Source organism: Ctenopharyngodon idella, chromosome 4, assembly GCF_019924925.1.
Source record: "Ctenopharyngodon idella isolate HZGC_01 chromosome 4, HZGC01, whole genome shotgun sequence".
Lineage (NCBI taxonomy): Eukaryota > Metazoa > Chordata > Actinopteri > Cypriniformes > Xenocyprididae > Ctenopharyngodon > Ctenopharyngodon idella.
Window position 1 is genome coordinate 3,602,572 of NC_067223.1, and position 21,133 is coordinate 3,623,704.

A 21,133-nucleotide genomic window follows, 5' to 3' on the forward strand; every position below is an offset into this window, starting at 1 on the left:
CTGCCTCACGGCAGAAGAGCAAACAGGCTGTGGCCTGGGCGAGAGGGGTCTGTGATAATGATACCTGCCCGTTCTTTCACTCTGGACATGTACAAGTCCTGAAGTATGAGCAGGCGCACACCAGTTATCCTCTTTGCTGTCCTAACAGTCAACCGTTACATCAGTTCCTTCCACAGTTTCTGTTGATGATGCAACAGAACAAATGAGTCAGTAATGTTCATTTCTAGTGGATCTACGATTTATACATCTAAAATGCTATTAAAATTAATTAAAAAATAATTATAAATTAAATTATAAATTAATTTAAATTAGAAATATATGTTAAAAATGTCATGATATCAAAATAAACGCCAACGGACCGTTGAATGTCTGATTCATATGGCACACAAAATGGGGAAACACTTCGGGAGTTTCGAAGGTGTCATCGGATTTCCGGGAGACGTGTGTGTCCCATTCCTGGAAACAAAGCCGCTGTGACGCCGAACCCCCTCGTGGAAGAAGAAAGCTGTTGTGTTTACAACTGTGAAAATGAGCGCTTATCAAAATCAACTAAACGCTGTATTTACAAAAGTATGTGAAGTTTGCATCACCATTGTTGCAGTAAACATGCACAACTTATTAGATGCATGCCGGCCTGTTATCGTAGGGACATCGACTTTACATTTTTATGCCACTAAACATGACACAAAACAAATACATGTAGGTCAGACATCCTCTTGGGGACGTTAATTCACATTTATGAATTAATAATTCATGATGTTTGTTGTAAAAGAAATGTACTTTGAAAATATATTTTAAAAACATGTTTGAAGATGTGTACACTCACGTTCAAGGCGTAATAGAAAAAAAATATTTTTTACGTGATGGTTATGCCACATGACATTATTAGTGTCACTCATTTGAAACATTTCTTAAAAATGGTATAAATATTGTTGGTAGTGTTTTACAGTCCTGTTTCGCATGAACATACTATGTACTATGACACTAACTGGGTAGTAATTAGGTACTAACCCTGAACCTACCCATAAACCTTAACTTAACCCATGTAGTTACCTTACATTACTCAGTATACTGAAAGCACACGTACTGTAAAATAAAGTGCAACCATATTTTTCAAAACATATAATAACTAATAGGAATACAAAGTGTACATTGCTAAGAGCCTAACTAAGTAGATTTTTAAAAGATTTTCTTTATTGTGGGCATGTATTTGTCATTGACTCAAATAACAACATGCCTTTTGTGTCCTTAATTGACCCCACGACACAAAATAGGATGTGCGCTTTCGCAGAAAAACACGAACACGGTACGGCAAGGCGAAAGTAATATCAGGCGGTTTCCCAGGGCTTCTGCCAGGAAAATGTGGATCAGCGTCCAACAACTGATGACCCTTGTTACAGAGGGACTGTTGGGCAACGGTCTTCGCTGAGCAACGTGGTAAACAGACTGAAAACACTCTGAAGGGCTGTGATGAAATTCACGTGCATCTCACCGAATGGAAAGAATGAAAAGTATCTGAAGGTTATTTTAATCACTCAATGAGAGGCGCTTTAATTCAGCATACATTCAGAGTTCTATAAATGGTCTTTAACCAGTGCGGAGGTAGTAGACGTAACTCTTCTAGGGGGATTCATTATCACAGCATGTGTTTGTGGTGTGTGACAGCAAGCATGTGGGTTTCCCTCCTCGAGCAGGACGTCACATATGACGAAGCAGAAATCCCCCTCTTGTTTAGCAGCGTGTCTGCACACGGTGGCCAATACACATGCAGCCAGACGGAGAGATAAAACTGATGTTTCTGTCAGTGGCAGAGAGGTGTGGGTGTGAGATTACTCTATATTTAGCTTTTGCTGATGTGTATTTGTATGTGTAGTACATACTTGTTACTGTTGTGAATTGTGTTTTGTTGGAATTACTTAGTGACGATTTGGAGGAATTTTTTTTCTAAAGAAGCAAGGACTGCTTAGGATAAAAGATGCTGTATCAGTTGTGTTAGAAAGTGTAGGGATGAAAATTGCGAGAATAACTTGTGGTAATCTTTGAAACATCAGTTAAAATTGTTCTGTATGAAATTGACATTTGTATTGTAATGTGAAGGTGTGTGTGTGTGTGTGTGTGTGTGTGTGTGTGTGTGTGTGTGTGTGTGTATCATACTTGCATTCATACAATTTTATTAAGTAAAAATATTAATTCTTAATTTTTTTTTTCCTGTTGATTTTTAAACTAAAATATATGCTAATTAATGTAATGGGGGGGGGTTTCTACATGGCGTGACTAGTCTACTAAAATGGCTCCAAAATGCTTTAAGCTAATGTTTAATGAAAATATGTATATGACATATATACAGAGACATCATTAAAAATAAAATGATAAAATAATTGTTTATTGTTGGGCTTGTGAGAGTGAATTGGGCCAGCATAAAACAATCTGTGTTGAGTCCTGAATGTTGATCTCTGTTGCCCTCTACAGGTTGGATCCATGCAGTGCTCACTTCTCAGGACTCCATGGCATTTGGTGGGAACTTCCTGCATAACTTAAACATAGACATGCAGCTCAGGTAAAACCCTGAATTAATTGCTCATTTTTTATCATTCTGATTAAGCTTCTCTATACCGTCTATACTGTTCCTGTCACTATAGTTAATTTCAGGTTTCTAAACGTAAATTCCTACTGGAGCTGACCTCTCCAACCCTTATTTCAGGTGTTATGAGATGGAACGCAGACTGAAGACTCCAGATCTCTTTAAATTCCCATACTTTGAGGCCATCTGCTGGTATGTGGCCAAAAACCTTCTGGAGACCCTTAAAGGTGAGTGGGAAAGGACAACTCCTGCACTATTCCTGCACTGTCAACACCACAGCTATAACGAAAACGATATAGAGAAACAATATCGTTGGGATCTTTTTTTTTTTTTTTTTTTTTTTTTTTCTCCAGCTGTTGAATGATAAAACACTGCCGGCCAATCAGAATCCTTTCTAATTTAAGGGCTTGCGCATTTAAAATGGAAGACGACATCCAGAAAAAGTTAATCGCTGAGGTCCAGACTTGTTTGACAAGTCAAAACCCCCTTTTCAAGGATACTTTAAAGAAAATGTATATATGGAAAACAATCCGTCATACCCTCGTAATAACTGTTGAGAAGTATTAACGATGAGATCGTTATGCCAGGCTAGCAAACAGTGTAACATAAAATTGCCTCAGGTATCCAGCGCTAGTTTCGACAACATCGTCTTGCTTCCTTTGAAGTTTCCGTGAAAAAGACTAGGCGTTGTTTTTATTCCACTATATTGACTTCGTCAGCTAAATTCACTGTTAGATTAGATCAGTTACACTAGCTATTCTCTCAAAACATTGCATGCTGAGGACATCTGCTGGTTAAAGCCCTGTAAATGCAACAAGAACAGCAAAAACATGATGTACACACTTTGAAACCGCATAATAAACAGAGCGTTATCGTTCGTTGGTGTGGACGCAAATATAGTTATCGTTATAGTTATCGTTCTTGGTGTGAACAGGCCTTTAGTATAGGGTAAATACAAATAAAAACAAAGTAAAAAACTTACTAAAAACAGATTCAATATTTCATTTGTTTACACCCATCATGTGATCATCAACTAACATCAGAGAACCGTGAATATGCAAATATATGATGTTAAAATGTTGACATCAACTTATTCCTTACAAAAACATTCCACTTAGTAGTTGCAGATGTAGCTTCTTGATGGAGTGAAAATGAAAACCTGTTTGTGTTTTCAGAGCTGCGGGAGGATAAATGTCAACCTCAGGATTATCTAGTGGACGGGGTGAAAGCTTTAATCTCATCACTGAAGACATGGCTGAGGAGGGAGGCAAGAGAACATCCGCTTTTACCATGTCATTATTGTTATAGTGAAACTCCTGCGGTTGTTCTACATCTACATGTTTTCTTTGTGTGTTTCCTCTACAGTTGACTCAACCTAACAGTGAGGTTCCAGACCATATCAGGCCAAGCCATCTCATTAAAGCTCTGACCAAGGAGATCCGCCACCTGGAGGTAAGACGAGCCTGAGTGGTTTGGAATGGGTGATAAGACAGAGTAGTTCACAGATGTTTAGACAGGTGTTGTGACAGTAAGAGATAGTTGGTGCTTTTTGTTTTGATATTCACTTTGCAACTTGATGGGAACAATTCATTTCTGTCTTGCCAATATTCTACTTAAAGTAAATTCAATTAAATTAAACTAAATAAAAAAATATTAATTCTTACACACATTGGAGTAAATTAAATAAAGCAAATTTACTATTGATATTAATTTAAATTTGATTAAACAACATTTAAAAGCTTAACTTATTACTCTTATACAGCCTGGACTTTAAATGAAATTAAACGAAATGAAATTAAGTTAAATTAAGTGAAACTAAATTAAATATTAATTTTTACACAGCTTGGAGTAAAATGAATATATATTGAAATGAAGCAAATTTACAATTAATATTCATTTAAATTTCATTAAATTTGAAAGATTAGATTAATATTATTTTCACAGGCTGAACTTAATTTTTACACAGCCTGGACTTAAATTAAATATTAATTCTTACACATCTTGGAGTAAATTAAATTGATATTACACTAAAGCAAAATTACACTTAAATTTGATTAAACAATTTAAAATATTATATTAATGTTCATTTTTACACAGCCTTTTAAATAAAATAAAATAAAATGGTAATTCTTATGCAGTTTGGAGTAAATTAAGTTTATTTTCAACTGAAGCAAATTTACAATTAATATAAAAAATTTAAATTTGATTAAATTAATATTAATTCTTACACAGGCTGGACTTTAAATTCAATTCATTTCAGTTTAATTCAATAGTAATTCTTACACAGATTGGAGTAAATTAAATTTATATTCAACTGAAGCAAATTTACAATTAATATCAAATTAAATTTGATTAAATTTAAAAGATTAAACTTATATTAATTCTTATGTAGCCTGGACTTTAAATTACATTAAATTAAATATTAATTCTTATACAGCTTGGAGTGAATTAAATGTATATTCAACTAAAGCAAATTTACAATTAATATTCATTTAAATTTTATTAAACAAAATTTAAAAGATTAAATTAATATTAATTCTTACACAGCCTGTGTTAAAATTAAATTAACGTTATTTCTCAAAATGTTTAGTTTTCTTCCTTTTAAGTTTTAACTAAAATATATGCTAATTAATATAATGGGTGTTTCTACATAACCCAAAACAGCTCCAAGAAGTTGAAGTGATTTGCTGTGTAATTTTCTTAAACAGGATGAATCGAATAAAGCTGGAAAATCTCAGGGAAGTGCTGAGTGCCCTTTAACACGCTCATCACTGGAGAAAGGATATCAGGCACGTCGTGCAGCTCGGCGGCTACGAGAACATCATCATCGACACCACCACCACCACCATCATCATCATCATCATCATCACAGCCGCAAACTACCCTCTAACTTGGACATCCTGGAGCTACACACGCTGGAGGTATTAAAGAGACTGGAGGTCGGACCGCTTGAGGAGGTGAGTCAGTCAATTTTTTTTCCCCCCATAATGCACTGTAGCATGAAGCTCAAATTTTTTTATCCGGGTTCTACGGCGGCATTAGCCTTCATTATTCCTTATCATATGACTGTAATACAGTGCTATCAAATGGTTTTTAGAGGGCATTTTCACCTTGATATTAGATAGGTTCACTGCATAAGCATGCAATTATTCTTCTATTTCCAGTAAAAACATGTTTTGTTTCTTGTAACAGGACCCTGCCTTCAGCTCCAAAGTGAATGGCAAGTTTAAGAAAGTGTCTTCAGTGTCTGCAGTAGCTGTTGATGGTAGTCATGACAACGCCCTGCGCCTGGTGCTATGTAATGGGAAAATTGTGAGGTGAGGGTCCCGGTAGCTTCACTTTTTGTGACATTAGATTGGCTATTCCGTTAGACACTAGTTTTCATTATTATGAATGACCCAGGGATGTATAACAATGCCAGTCAAGGAACAGTAATGTTAATGTTAATACTAGCCAAAATGTTAGTCATATAGTAACTGAAAGAACATTATTAGACATTATAAGAAAAAAAAAAAAAAAAATCACTTCTTATTTATTACTGTTTACTTGAATATTTAGTTTGAAGCATATGCCTTTTTTTATTTAACATTTTTTTTATTTACAACTTTTTTTAATGTGACATACCAAAATTAGTAGTGAGAATAGTGAAATTTTGAGATTATTTCTACATCTTAATTATTGACATGGTATGGTTTGATATTTTTATGTTAGTTTATCTGCTTTTATTATCCTTAGTAGTAGAGTAGTAGTAGTAGAGGCGGTAGTATTAATAATATATAAAATATTATAAACTACTGATCAAAATTCTGGGGTAAATTTTTTTTTTTTTTTTTTTTTCTAAGAAATTAATACTTTTATTCAGCAAGGATGTACAAAATTGATCAAAAGTGACATTAAACTTACATTGTTACAAAAAAAATTATTAAAAAAAATATTTTTAAAAAATCCTGAATCCGGTTTCTACAAAAATATTAAGCAGCACAACTGTTTTCAACTTTGATAATAATAATAAATGTTTTTTTTGAGCAGCAAATAGGCATATTAGAATGATTTCTGAAGGATCATGTGACACTGAAGACTGGAATAATGATGCTGAAAATTCAGCTTTGCCATCACAGGAATAAATTACTTTATAAAATATATTCAAATAGAAAACATTTGTTTAAATGTAATAATTATTCATAATATTACTGTTTTACTATATTATTATCAAATAAATCCAGCCTTGGTGAAGCTTTTAAAAACAAAAAAAAACAAAAAAACAATTAATTTAAGATCCCCTTTTGAACTGTAATATGTTTATTTAGAAAATGTATTAATGTAACATTAATTTAATGCATAAAGTTTTATATTTTGGTCCTTCTTCCTCACAGGGAGAGGTTATCTATCAGTAATGTGGCAGCCAAAGTCAGTGAAGTGGAAATGTTGCAGTACCATCAACACAGGATAAAATTGAAAAGAATGCCAATGTGTCCACAAGAAAAAGTGAAAAAAGAAAAGCGAGAGGATGAATATGGAGTACACTGCACTATCAAGAAACCACTCAATCATGGTGAGTGGCTTGGAGCTGTAGAGGTTGACGCAACCCAGCTTTTGCTATCCAGACTGACTATCCACCTTATTTTGCAATGTAAAAGTAAGCTGTTTTTTGTGAATGTGTGAGACTTCTGATTCATTAGCTGCAATAGGCAAATACCTAGAAGAATAACAAAGTGCAGTAAAGTGTGCTACAAACCAGTGTGTTTGTAAATACATCCATACATTAAAATAATATGGTAAGAAATACCAGTTTGGAATATCAAGCAGCTGTTTTGTACAGCTAAAAATACCTGAAGAGGATGACATCTGACTCATTTAAGTTACAAATAGCCACACCTGCTCTTATGTTTAAAATAAGGTGGATATAAGCTTGAAGCCAGTCTGTTTAAAGACAGAAGGATGATTAGTATATATATAAAGACATTTGTTTGACCATCATCTTATTTTGTCAGGTCTAACTGTGCAGACTGAACTCGGGACAGAGTCGCCACATGTAGCATCTTCAGACAGTGACTCTGAGTCAGAGGCAGAGGATTCTGCTGAGGTACCGTTGATGTCGATTAAACTCATTTTTTGGTTAAATGGCTTAAAGGGGTAATGAATTGAGAAATCAAAGACATTGTGCAGTGCCACATTGCCTTCCTTGTGATCATAACATTAGGAAAGCGTGGATGAACTTTATTTTTAACAAAGTTCCAGATCGCGTCAGTAAGACGCTTGATTTTGTTCAACGCTTTTTCAGATTTTTTTTCAATGTCGCAACAAGAGGTGTAAAGAGTACCTGAAAACCATACTTGAGTAAAAGTACAGATACCTTACATCGAAAATGACTCCACTACAAGTTACCAATTCCAATACGACTTGAGTAAAAGTCTTAAAGTATCTGATTTTAACAGTACTTAAGTATTTTACTCATGCTGAATGTAGGCTCAGAGATGCACTAGTCCTCAACACCTGAGAGACTGCCAGTGAAAATAAGAAACAATTGATTTGTAAGATGAGAAATCAAGTTTATTTTCTAAAATCAAAATAAAACTGAACACCTCAATATTGCAATAAATCAAGGTCGACACAACAGCCTCTTAAACATCGACAAACTCTCAAGTCTCAGTTGAGCTCAAGTGCACAGAAAGGCCATTAGTAAACCAATATCCTTCAAAACGGTCTTGTCAATATAGTGGATAAATAAAACAATGTTAAGTAAAATGAAATAGTCAAAGTCTACTGTATGTGTTGGTTTGAGCCTCGTCACCAGCTGCAGTCATTTCCTCATCTCAAAAATCAAACACCTGCGATCAGTCACTAATGCACTCACATTCACGTAAAGTATCCTTGTTGACAAGTTTTGGGTGAGTAAAGGCAAAATGCACAAGATATAGTACCTTCAATGCCCTTAGATGGCAATATCGCTTCTTTATTGCAGAAAAAGTTAGCTGCCATAAAAAATTTAATTTGTAATTGCATTGCTCATCACAAATGTAGTGGAGTAAAAAGTACATTTACTTGCTCAAAAATGTAGTCGAGTAAAAGTTGCTAATATCTTTGATACTCAGTACAACTACAAAGTAGCCAAAAAGATACTTAAGTACAGTAACTAAATACATTCACTCAAGTACTTTACACCTCTGGTCGCAACACACAAGTGTGAGTAATCGTATTTTTACCATGTGTCACTATTGCTTTGTCTGTTGCAGATTGTTTGATAGGTTCTCCCTTTACTGAAAATGATGAACGATAAATATAAGAACGACAGTACACAAAACACTTTAAGTTATCCTGTCAACTATAACTGCTAAATCCAAGTACTTAAACTTTTTGCCACAACCAAGACTTACAAAGCACATGTAATACACATAAATGTTTCATAGTTGGCAAATGTTTCAACTATGTATTGAGAGAAAAACCTTTAAGTAGTGCACTGGAGTATCTTTGTTATTTGAGGTGTAGGTCTGTCTTCTGATCCGGGATCAGACTCTGGCTTAAACATGTATGGCTGAATTTCACCGGTTTACATTTTTCAACATCGGAAGTTTTCAAAACGATTCCACGCGTGTAATGGCGGAGACATTGAAAATTGTTTTAATATGCAGAACTTATACCCACTCATACCAGTGGCCGTTTACTTCCAAGTCTTGAATGTGCCGAGTAGACCTCCCAAGTTTTTTTTTTTTTTTTTTTTTTTTTTTAAATGCAATTAATTCCTTTAAAATCATTTTTTTCTGCCATCTCATTCCTGTCTGTCATCCTTTCCTTTAACAGAAACGCTCATCAGAGTCAGAGAGCTCTGAGGAAGAGGATGGAGGAAGCAAGAGAGACTCAGGGAGTTTTGTGGAGCATCTGAGCAGCCGACCACACGGCCACCATAAGCAAGCGTTAAAGCGGTATGGCTGCGCTTCATTTCACACACTTGAGAAAACTGGCAGTTTAAAAGCTAATTTAAGTCCTTTTTCTCTGTTTGTGCTAAAATTGAGAACTACTTGTCCACAGAGAACGTCCTACCTCACCGAGCACAGACTGTGCCATTCAGGGCATGCTGTCCATGGCGGGGCTGCTGTGTCAGCAGGCATCAGAAGGGGGTGATATTTTACAGCAGCATTGGTGGTCCAGTCAGGGTAACAGTAACAGCAACAGCAGCAGTGACACGTGGGACAGCAGTGAACCCTGTTCGGCACCCCGCACCCCGGAGGGAGAAGATGGGAGTCTTGGAGAGGAATATTCATATAGAGAGAGCTCACTTTCTCCTCCACTCCACCCCTCCAAAAGACACGCCCCCAACCCCACACCCATCAGCAACCAGGCCACTAAAGGTGAGCAGACTAAGCTTTTATTATTGTTGCTTAGACAATAATAAATAATAGTAAAACTATTTTTATTATTTCTTAGAAAAAGTAAAACTTTTGTTTGCCAAATAAGGTCATGTGGTCAACCAACATTAAGAGAAAGAGAGAAAACCCATGCTGACTCTCATGACTGTTTCCCAATAAGTAGTCAGTAATTTGAACTTTTTATGACAAGGCAAGGTTGTAAAATATCATATGGTGCAACTCTCCTAAAATCTAATCGTACAGTATTTATGAATTGATTTGTTGATATTTGATATTTGTACATGAAATAAAATAAAGACATTAATAAATTTTGAACATTTTGAAAATTATATTTGTTAAAACTAAACATTTTTCAATATAAAAAATGTGAATGAAATTTTTTTTAATTTTGTATGTGAAAGAAAATTGAGCTATTAACTTTTACCTTGAAAATCTGTAAAAGAAAATTTTTGAAAATTGTATTTGTTAAAACTATTTGAAAAATAGAAAATATGTAAATTAAACTTTTGAAAATTGATTTAACTTTTTTTTACCTTGAAAAATATGTAAATGAAAAATTTAGAAATTGATTTGTTAAAACTATTTTTTTACCTTAACTTATGTTACCTTTTACTTTTTATTTTGCTTTAAAATATGTAAAAGAAATTTTTAAAAATAATTGTTCACATTTATTCAGGTTACACCATGACATTTTTTAGAGTGATTAAATTTGTCAAACCCTTTCTTAAACATGGTATAAATGGTATTAAACTACATTTTTATTTTATTTTATTTTCCCCTGTCAGTGGCCCTCTTATGTTGATTACCCATAAAACACATTTGGGAGTTCACAACATCACTCCAAAAATGTATATTATTAGGGTAACAATTATGTTTGCAACAATTATACTTTACTAAACTTCTTGTATTGACTTGAAAGCTTTTGCTTATGTCATGTTTTTGTGCTTGTTTTGCAGGAAAGCGTCCTAAGAAAGGACAGGTGACGGCTAAACAGAGGCTTGGGAAGATATTGAAAATGAGTCGCCATAAAGGCTTATTCCTGTAGCATGATGGAGCAAACAATGAGACTATGTGTAATAAATCAACACAGCTGCTTTTCTTTATACGCTGGGATTATCTCACACACACACACACACACACACACACACACAGTTCTCTTACTCACTGTGCATGTTTAGGTGACAGGGTATGTTTAATGGCTCACCTTTTCACCGAATCGCACGAAATACACAACACATTATCCATCAACGCAGGCAAACCTGCTTTACCCTGGACAACATTAAAACGTTAACAGCCAAAAGTTTCAAGAGGGAGCACAGAAACGGATGGTCGGAGGTCCAGACTGAGAGCAGCGTGTGTTCCAGGCAGGAAAACAAAGCCGCAAGTGTGTATCACGGGCTGAGGCCTCTCCTCTCCCCCACCCTACCTCTTCTCACACCTTTGTAGCATGAGTGTCCAGGCGCTCGCAGGCCTCTATGGCCTGACACTGGGACTGTTCCATTGATCCTCAGATTTCCCTCAAGTCATTATCAATCTGCCTATTTCTCTCTCCTTTTGATTGTCTCAGGCTGATGTATGAGCTTTTGAAATGGTGCTGATTGTTTATAAATCCTTTTCCAGCCCCCTCTGCCCCTTTTAAGCAATAATTGTACAGCAGTGAGTGATGTATTGATGATTTAGTGGGCCGCGCTTTTAGGATGCGCAGGAAGTTCTCTCATGGTGGAACCATCAAATCAAATCAAAGAGTGGCAAAGATATAACTACATGATTTTCCCTGGATTTAACAATGTTTATCCTCTTTATCGGTCATAAATTAGCGATTTAAAAGAATATTCTGGGGATTTTTGTTTTAAATTTTTCAATGACAGTTGTACCTTAGTTTGTAAAACCAAAACATTTAAAAGAGGAAAAAAAATGCTGACATATGCGCTTACAGCGGAAGTCTGTGTTTTGAAAGTGCATCAGATTGTCAACCCCCTTTTTTATATCTCGAAATGTAGTGAAAACCCGGAATAGTCCTTATACACTGGCAAAATTGAGGAAAATCGTACATATATTTTCACACATTTATTCGCCTCTGTTACAACCCAGTGGCCACAGAGAGGTACTGCATCCTGGAGCGCTGCCTCTGAAATACTGTATGTGATGTAGTTTGCGAAGACTAAATATGCTTGTCACGTGATTGACAATGATCGTTAGCTCATTCTGCATAATTTATATTCTATTTGGTTTGTTTTAAAATGTTTTTTTGACTGGATAACTTATTTATTAATTTCAAAGATATAAGGATTTATATTGCGTTCTTGAGTTTTCTGTTTTTCCTTTGCATTGATTAGTTCTGTAAATATGAGTATACTTTCAAATGTTACCAGTTCAAGAGGAATGAGCTTTTGTTTAGGTTCAGCTTTATGGATTTTGTAGTTAACACATTTAATGCTACTTCAAAAATAATTTGAATGACTTTACCTGTTAAATTTACCTCTGAAATGTTAGCGCAAGTTGACCTTGTTTGAATAACGTTGCTTTATGTTGTCTTTACGACCTGTTGAAACAGTGGGAACAAAAAAACAAAAAAAAAAAGTGGTGCTTGTGTGAATTTCTTAGAGAGGCTATGAAACGTTTTCTCAGGGAACATCAAACAGGTGACATCTTTGAATTCATCACCAGCACCGTCATACAATCGTGTTTTGTACTTGTTTCCACAAACTTGCCAACATATGTATATATAATCCCATTTATTTTTTGTCTGGTGACTCTGCAAATCCCAGATTCAGAACAAAATTGTGTCCCCCTGTAAAGTATATAAAAATAATCTTGAGTTTGTAAGACTGTGAGAATAGAACAGCACCAACAGATTTTGATCAGCTATTCTTGACTGTTGTGTAAGAAGTCTGTTGGTTCAAAAAGCAAATTCACTATTTTGAATCTACATGACTTTGAGTTGGACAACTGCTAAAACTCGGTTTTGAGTTTTGATAAAATGTTTCCACTCACTAACCTTCACATAGACAGACGCCCTTTGAAATTTTAAGCATTCTAAGGAAAACAGCTCATATCCTTCACATTTGATCAATCGAGCTGGTCTTCAGACAGGTTTCCTTTGCTTTGATGCATTAATTGTACAGTATTTATTAAGCTCTAGCATTCATTTCCATATTCAACTGTGGTATAGACTTAATGTCACTGTGTTTTCAAATGCTGTGTTCTGTTCCTTCTCTTTAATAGTTCTCTTTGAAAAGTTTTGGATGTGATGGACTTTCTCCAATGCAATGTATATATATATATATATATATAAGATGAGGGAAATGTTTTGTAGATCACACTGTTTTCCCCTTCCCTTTACCAAGTGTTAAGTGATAAAACACTGTTCTATTGACAAATTCAAGAGTCGATGGCTTTTATTTACTTTATAATGCAACTTTTATAATTAGACTTGATAATAAGTCCATACACATAACAGGAACGTTCAGTTTCCTCTGCAGAAAATGTGTGGGTTTCGATCACATCTGCAGATGCAAAGCAGAGGAGAAATATCAGTCATGCATGCGGCAACACTTCAGGTAACCACACTGAAAAAATAAGCAGTTTCCTCTGTATGTAAATGACTTGAATACATGTGTACATTGGGGTGTTGAGGGCGAGTCTACTCTTCATCATCAGGTGGGATTCCCAGCTCCTCATCGGTCCATGCTGAAGTGTCCGGCCATGGGAAATGACCCTAGAGAGACATTTAAATAAGTGGCTGGTAGTCTGTTTATTAAGGAGCATTTAATCTCATGTTCTGATGTAGTTTCCGCTCACCAGGATGGCGTCCGAGTCGTGCCAGGTGTGCCACAGGATCCAGAACCACATGGCACCGCTGAGCAGCTCTGCCTGGAACTTCTGGTTCTTGGTGATCTGAGGAGGTTGTCTGTACTGGGCTTCAATATGAGGGCCGCCTCCTGCCCTAAAACACAACAGACAGAACCATTACCAGTAAGTATGTAAAGTATAATGGCTAGTGGTACTAATGCCAATTCACAGTATTACAAACAATGATGTATGAAATGATAAACTGGACAAATTTATCACGTTTTTGGTCTTGTACCTTGGAATACCATGTAAATACTCTTGTATATAAAAATGTGAATCATTCAGTGCCACAGTAATTCCATTTTATACTATCACTGTACCATGGTACGTCCAGAGTACCATTACTATTTATTTAGCGCTATCTCTAGCACTATATTTATATCCAGCCAGCTCTAAAACCTGACTAATTCCGTATATTTGAACTAAATTACTGCCGTTATTCCGTTTCTAAAGTATTATTTAGACTTTCCAAGACATAAAATACAGACTTTACTGGATTCAAGCAGGGGGTTAGCCTGTTAGCCTTCATATCATAACACTCACTTTCTGACGGTCATCCGCTGAGGTCCGCGTTTGAAGAGCTGCAGGCCGGTTCGGAGGACACCCGCCGTCCTCCTGAGAGAAGACATGCTTATATCTGTGCTTTTTACAATGAGTCCGGATGGTATTGACTAAGGTGACCAGACGGAGAAATGTCACCTTTACAGCGGCTGTTTCTTTGGCCTGCTAATAACGAGCGCTGTGATTGGTCACTTGAAACAAGGCGTTTTGATGCTACTCACTGTCTTATTCGTTAGAGGGCGCCAAATACCCATTGAGAAAATATCGTATACATATAGCTCATAATATTCATGCATCGTTGGTAAAAGATAAAAAAAAATCAAATAGATTTAAGTGAATAAAATGTGAATGTCATAAATGTATATATTATTACAGATAAACGAAAATATATATTTATTTTTTTATCAATAATTTAAATATATTTACTTCGTTGGGTAATTTATGGGCCTACATTTATTACACTGAAAAACTACATTTTATGAGTTATTGTATGTTTCCTTTCCATTTTTATGTTAGATTCTGCTCTTGGCAAAGGTTGTAATCAAGAGAGATGAGAGATTCTGCTTCTTGTCCTTTATCATTTATTGTATTTTATGGCAAATACAGGAAAAATTTCAGATTTTATTATTGTATGAAACGATTAGGAAATGATCTTTACACAATTGTGTTAATTCAGACTCTGAAAATAAGACAAGTGATAATTCAAGTGAAACAGTACTTTATTGGCACAAACAGCAATAAAACTAAACAAAATTATTTAACTTAATAAAACATCCTGTGGTTTTCAACAACAAGGCCGCATTTCCCAAAAGCACTGTAAGCCTAGATTGTAGAACCATTACCAACAACATGATTTATAAAAAAAAAAAAAGTAGCCTATGGATAACTAATTACTTAAATAAGTTGCTTCAATCCAGTAAATGCTCATCTTAAAATATTACTAATAAAAGCAATTTGTTTACTTTAGGAAAATCAAAGATTTTACAGCAAAAAGACATGTACCACAACCTGAAGATGAACATTTATACTAAAAGGCTTTTTACTTGCTAAAAAAGTATAAGCTATCAATTTAGACAGCAGATGGCATGTAGAAGATTGTGTACAAAAAGATTTTTAGCCAAAGTTTTGATCATGTCTATCATTTAAAGGCATGTATCAAATATGATACAGAATGGCTTTATAGGGTTAAGTTTGGTTTTATCAATATAAATTTAAAACTATTTAAGGCATCTTGGAAGCTTGATGTGCCCCCCTTGTGGGACCAAGACCCTTGATTGAAAAACACTACAAACCATCATAATTATATTTAATTTTAAAGCTGTGAGATGTTTTGCTAAGTTGGCCATTATGCACCTGTCCTGGACTAAGTAGTTTGACAGTTTCTAAGACATAGTATTCAATGTATAGTGTTTGTAGTATCATAACACAATTATTTGTCTTTAGGACACCCTGTGCCACTTTCATCCCTCTTGTGTCCAGATCATGTAATGGACAAGAATAATAGTAGGTTAAAATAATACAAGTAACGAAATTGCAGTGAAACTCATTTTATATCAGGCGATTTGAGCTAAACTTTCTTGAGGGAGCCAATATACAAAAACTACTACTCACTAAGCAGTAAAGAAAATGCTCCAATACGCCATTTACTAATCATCATCCCCAGAGCAGCGCAGAGGAGGCGTGGGATCGACAACATGGCGGCTGTGGAAACGCAATCAATAAAAAAAAAAGCGAGCAGCTCAAAGCCACGGCGTTACTAAAACATCAATCTTAACGAACGCAAGAAACAGATTACTTATGCAGACACTCTATGGCGTCCCACACCAACGATGTGAAACCTCGACCGGCATGTTTTCTGCACGCGATTCGTTTCCTGAGCAGCGCCAAAACAGGAAACGCGCTCCTTCAGCTGAGTTCTTTTGTTGCAGCTCATATGCGGCTGTTATTGTGACGTAACCGACGATGTTCTGACTTCTTATAAAGATAGCAGCAGGTGCGCTTACCCTTCTCGCAAATTTCCAAAAACATAAGGGATATGAGGATTTAAAATGCACTGACAGCCAACAGTAATGTCCGAATGGCGAACGAATGATTGCAACTGGATGATATGACAACAATCACGATACAGGACATTACAGCACACAAAATTGTTTTTTTTTTTTAAGTTACTTTTAATAGGTAAATCCCGTAGTAAACAGCGATATATACATATGCCTTTGAGATGTTTTAATTTAGATTTTAAAAAGTAATTTGTCACATCAAGCTGTCAGGGACAACGTAAATACGTCATGACGCAGAAGAAAAAGAATCAATGAATCGCTTATAATCGGTTCTTTAAAACGAACCGACGAACGCCCAAATAAACTACTTTCCAATATTCCGGCGTTTGCTGCGACAAAAGCCTATTAAGGTTTTTATTCGCCAGAGTATTTTAAAACACACGGCTGATGACGTAATCTTAAGGAGCTCAATCCAGTTTTCGGCAATGATATTTTCTGGAAAGACCGTGACCCCGCCCAGTGTGGGCTTTGTGCAGTGCTGCGAGCGAGCGAGCGAGGACGCCATCTTCTTGCGATTTTTGTGATCGAAACGAACGAATAATGTGTATTGCCAACTCCGTGGAAGGGCTCTTCTAAAACGCCGTGTTTCAGAGATCCGTTGAGATTTAAGTAAATCAAATGGTTAATGAGATTTGGAGTTAATGGCACCCTACTGTCGTCCACAAACACGGTCGGATCTCCGGGTGCGCCGCTCTCCCCTCGTAGCTCAGTGCCCTCCCACATATGGAATTCAGATGATGTCATCGGTAGCCAATCAACGCCGAGAAAACAGAACAATGAGCGTATTATTGGTCAAGGGCAATGTCATTCATCTATTCAGGAAGGCCAGGGAGGGGGAAGAGCGGAGAAAATCGCCATTTTGAAAGCATAACAAAATGAACGATATCGACACTGAAATAATACCCTAGCTCCAAAACTGGTTGAATGTAGCCGTATTAATATCCATCTATAATCTCAGTGTCCCGAAAGTTAAAACCTGACGATGATTTGACTGGCGTAGGCAATCCTGTGCAATTTAACAGCTCGATTTAACTATCTATAGTTTCGTTTTCCTTTCAACTGTGCAAATTCGGTGATCGGCGCGTCACATCGCAGTTTTCTGCTTTGTCTTGCCGTTTCTCCACTCTGCGTTGCATAGCTCTTCAACTGCAAGTGGTTGGTTTTATAGCACAGACTGCGCATGCGCAGGAGGATGCGGTTTAGATCCCAGTTCAGCATGGGGGGAGGGTGTTTGTTTGTAGGGTGAGTTGCTCGGACGAAGCCGTCTGCTTGAAGAGCAACGTTAGGAAACTCCTGCAACAATATGACACTAGTTTACTACGAAATGATACAGGACAACAGTTGTATTAAATTTGTAAATATGTGTATTATATCTCAACATGAACTTGAGATACTGTAGGCTGAAAGGATTTAACTAAATTGAAAAAAGTCAGAGAAGAAAAAAGACAACGTAGGTCTGTCCACAGCCAACGGAAATACAGTCTTTTCATTACTCTCTGCAGATGTTTGTGTTTATACTTGTGGTCATCTCATTCCAGTTACCTTGAGCAGAATTAAAAAAAAAAAAAAAACCCCACTGCACTTGTATAAAGGGTTACATAACAGATTTGCAGCCATTTACTGTTTTGGGCCTTACAAGTAGGTGTTCGTATTCATCCATAGTAGGCAATGACTTGCGTAGGCTGCCTCCTGCTTTGTTTTCACCCAATTCTTAAAGCTCTTTTTATTATTTCAGAAATGTTTTGACATTTGGATACCTATAATGGGGGTAGGGATTCCATAAAAAGGAAACACGTGTAGGGAACGGGCTGACGATTAGACTTCCACATCAGGAACCTATAAAAAGACTACACATGCAGATACAGATTGTTGTATAATTCCAAAACACCCAGATATCTAAGGAAAATACAGCGTCTTGGCAAGGTTGAAACATTTTTATCAAACATTTATTTGTATTGGCAGACACTAGCTATTTTGTAACACTATAAACACCTGTATTACTAGTCGTTGTACTTAGGTTTAGGGATTTAGAAAAACTTTGGAATGCACCATTTGTGCTAAGACATGAATGACACCTCAAATCATGTGGTTTACTGTACTATTACTTGTATTACTTTGCTATTACTTTATTTTTAATCATAAAGGTAATTTAAGCATAATATTATTATTGTTTTGCATTAAATAAGTGCATTTACTAATAACATTACGTGATTATTACTTGGAAATGCACATTTGGCAGTAAAGCACTGAGCTTGAGTTGAGATGCAGATAAAAAACTAATTTTTATAGGGAAAATTTTGAATATTCTACTCTTATTAAATGTACCATTGTTCTTAGCATACTGAACTGACCAACAGCTTCAGTGATTATAAAGGAGCGCTCTTTACTTGCTTTCTGTGTAATTCAACTGCAATTTGAAGAAAAGTTTTTGTTTTTCATGAGACTTTGTGTCTTTTTCTACTTCAGTACCAAAAAGTGCTTTGGTAACTTTGACTATTTCTTGATGATTTTATATTTTATAATATTGATTTCTTAATGTCTAAATATAAATTCAAAATCAAAACACGTAAAAAAGAATTGGGGGTGGAAAGCCCTGTGCTCCCAGGGCCATAGCAAGGGTTTTTGCTGTGGGTCCCCAGCCTAGAATTGTCACCACCTTCTGCCCCTCTAGCGACGGCCCTGAGTGCTCCTCTGCTGCCATCTACTGGTTATAGTGGTAATTCATGTCTTTTTTATTTTTAAATAAAAGTGTTTGTTTGCTACCAAGTGTTAGTTTTCCTATATCTTAAAACTTTTAGTTTTACAAATGGGGGCAGTCTTTGAAAGATGAACAAATAATCTTCTTGGTCATCACACTGAAAATAACATTTAAATTGAATAATATTTAAAGCTTTGAAGTGCTGAAAAAAGTTGTGTGAAAAATTTAAATGTCCTTGAATTTTACTCTCAAAATGTACGAACTCTGAAATTAATAATGTAAAAACATTTGACTACATTCTGCCACAATACCATGGTTACAGTTAGCATTACTACAATAAATCCATGGTGAATGTTGGTGATTATTGTGGACTGAAAAGCCTTGTGCATCAAGGTTGCATATTGGGCGTAAAGGGGGCGCTTGCAAACACCCTTCTGAAAACCTACATTGACAAATGGGACACCCAACTGGCACGTTATGCGACGGCCATTGTAAGTCCAAATGTGCACATGAAGTCTGCCATTTGGGACAGGGCCTAAACCTGTTCTGAGCTCGCACTGTGCTGTCTATTATTGGTCCGAGTTGATAAACGGTCCTCGCTTCGCTGCTCAAATGAGTAGTGCAGATTTGTTCCGCTTTCGTTTTGTTTGCCCTTTGATGTTTCTCATATGCAACAGAAATGGATGGTCTTATCAGTGTGAACTCTGACAAAATTTATTCACACCGGCAGGAAAAAAGGTTACAAAATGCTTTCATTTGGTTGCAGTCTGAAGCCCTGTTGATAGTCCTTCCTCCTATGCACAGAAATCTGCACAGTTGAGTGTATGAAGTATATATCCAATATTCCACACTTCACACATTTGTAATCGTGATCGCTTTTGAATTCACGGGGCATGGCCAGCTCAAATTGTGCATTGTATAAGGGTAGGTGGCAATTTTAGACACAACCTTTGTTTATCGGATAATTAAGTGTATTAAAATCACCATTAAATTCAAATTGACAATTCTTATTTCTTATGGAATATTGCCGTATTTATTATATAAATGATTTACCTGTGCACATATTTAATAATAATAATGACCCCTCGTGATTAATTCCCTAACGTCCTGTCCTACGTTTTTTCTTGTTCGAAAAGCCGTTTCACTCGGATTTACGTCACAACAGGGAAGAAAAGGCTAACTTACATTTCGTGCTGATTTACCTAAGGGTGATTGAGTACACACTATATACTACAAAATGACATAGAAGCACGTGAACGGGGACGCACCTTAACTCTGGTATGGCAGTTAGTTTTTCTAAAGAAAAAGATAAAATCTAATCCAGTTTGAAAGTCCTCTTGAGTTCAGGGTTTCTTAATGTTAGTGACCCACTATAATCTTAATCGCAGTGTCTTTATCCATTATCTTTCCCTTCTTTAGGCATTCATCTCGCTAGGCCAAGCCTTTAAGGCTGACTTCTCCACGGCGGTCTGCAGACTCCTATGTTTGGACTGTACGATGAGAAGAATGCGCGCTCCCATTTGCCGTGGATGAACTCTCTCCTGCACGCGCCCCTGAGATTCTGCTCTGGGAAACCCCGCGGAATGTAGGGGCGGAGCGCGCAGTGACAGAGAGCCGGGCGGGGGTGCGCGGGGGGAGGCGGAGTCACGGCACTTCTGCCAGGGCCGCCATTTTTGCACAGGGAAAAGAGACAGGATAGAAGGGATCCAGTTTCTAACTGTCGGCATAGATATGGACAAAATTATCAGGTTTTAAAAGACTCAGACTGTACATTTGGATTAGAGCACCAAGAGGCGAAATACAAGTGCTAAATAGCGCGATTTGTAAAGCTTTGTTACACATCCGCAGTGGAGAGCGAAGTATTGTTTTGGTTGTGGTATATCAGGCGGCGGGGTCTCACCCGAGTCCCCCGTGTCTTTATTCACAGTTATTACAGTGGACATCAACGGTAAGTACCTGCTGAAATCCTACAGCTATCTGTTTGTTTATTAGAGAGGGTTGTTTAATGCCAGTGGCT

General features: G+C 36.4%; 3 protein-coding genes and 1 long non-coding RNA gene across 8 annotated transcripts in view; 2 read left to right on the forward strand and 2 right to left on the reverse strand.

Annotated features, from left to right (window-relative positions):
- kdm7aa (lysine (K)-specific demethylase 7Aa) overlaps positions 1-11,866 on the forward strand; it is a 29,260-nt gene extending 17,394 nt beyond the window's left edge. Inside the window, exons 8-18 of the mRNA XM_051890822.1 lie at positions 2,470-2,557; positions 2,702-2,808; positions 3,757-3,848; positions 3,947-4,033; positions 5,290-5,538; positions 5,774-5,898; positions 6,955-7,133; positions 7,573-7,664; positions 9,380-9,501; positions 9,608-9,927; positions 10,902-11,866. Of these exons, the coding sequence (XP_051746782.1) occupies positions 2,470-2,557; positions 2,702-2,808; positions 3,757-3,848; positions 3,947-4,033; positions 5,290-5,538; positions 5,774-5,898; positions 6,955-7,133; positions 7,573-7,664; positions 9,380-9,501; positions 9,608-9,927; positions 10,902-10,990 (1,550 nt within the window). The 3' untranslated portion in view covers positions 10,991-11,866. The remainder of the gene's footprint in view (positions 1-2,469; positions 2,558-2,701; positions 2,809-3,756; positions 3,849-3,946; positions 4,034-5,289; positions 5,539-5,773; positions 5,899-6,954; positions 7,134-7,572; positions 7,665-9,379; positions 9,502-9,607; positions 9,928-10,901) is intronic.
- Positions 11,867-13,325: 1,459 nt separating this feature from the next.
- Positions 13,326-14,577, reverse strand: ndufb2 (NADH:ubiquinone oxidoreductase subunit B2). Its single transcript, XM_051890833.1, has 4 exons — positions 14,341-14,577; positions 13,747-13,891; positions 13,568-13,663; positions 13,326-13,451 (listed from the first exon to the last, which is right to left on the reverse strand). Exons 1-3 carry the CDS (start codon positions 14,424-14,426, stop codon positions 13,589-13,591), a joined length of 306 nt encoding a protein of 101 aa, XP_051746793.1. The 5' UTR covers positions 14,427-14,577; the 3' UTR covers positions 13,326-13,451; positions 13,568-13,588.
- kmt2e (lysine (K)-specific methyltransferase 2E) overlaps positions 13,698-21,133 on the forward strand; it is a 49,033-nt gene continuing 41,597 nt past the window's right edge. For 3 of the 5 annotated variants that reach the window (XM_051890819.1, XM_051890820.1, XM_051890821.1), the window contains exon 1: positions 20,794-21,064. The gene's annotated coding sequence lies outside the window, so the exon portion shown is untranslated. Of the gene's footprint in view, positions 13,921-20,535; positions 21,065-21,133 lie in introns of those variants that run through there. The other 2 variants (XM_051890817.1, XM_051890818.1) reach the window with 2 other exon arrangements.
- Positions 15,192-20,629, reverse strand: LOC127510805 (uncharacterized). The gene is made up of 2 exons (XR_007929754.1): positions 20,385-20,629; positions 15,192-17,711 (listed from the first exon to the last, which is right to left on the reverse strand). It is a non-coding gene; the product is annotated as an uncharacterized LOC127510805 (long non-coding RNA).

What these genes read in the sequence shown, in the direction of transcription:
- ndufb2 (XM_051890833.1), bottom strand. Translation starts at nt 14,426, where the DNA reads ATGTCTTCTCTCAGGAGGACGGCGGGTGTCCTCCGAACCGGCCTGCAG. An exon ending in CAGCGGATGACCGTCAGAAA is followed by an intron (nt 13,892 to 14,340) that starts GTGAGTGTTATG and finishes GTTGTGTTTTAG; the next exon opens with GGCAGGAGGCGGCCCTCATA. An exon ending in ACGACTCGGACGCCATCCTG is followed by an intron (nt 13,664 to 13,746) that starts GTGAGCGGAAAC and finishes ATGTCTCTCTAG; the next exon opens with GGTCATTTCCCATGGCCGGA.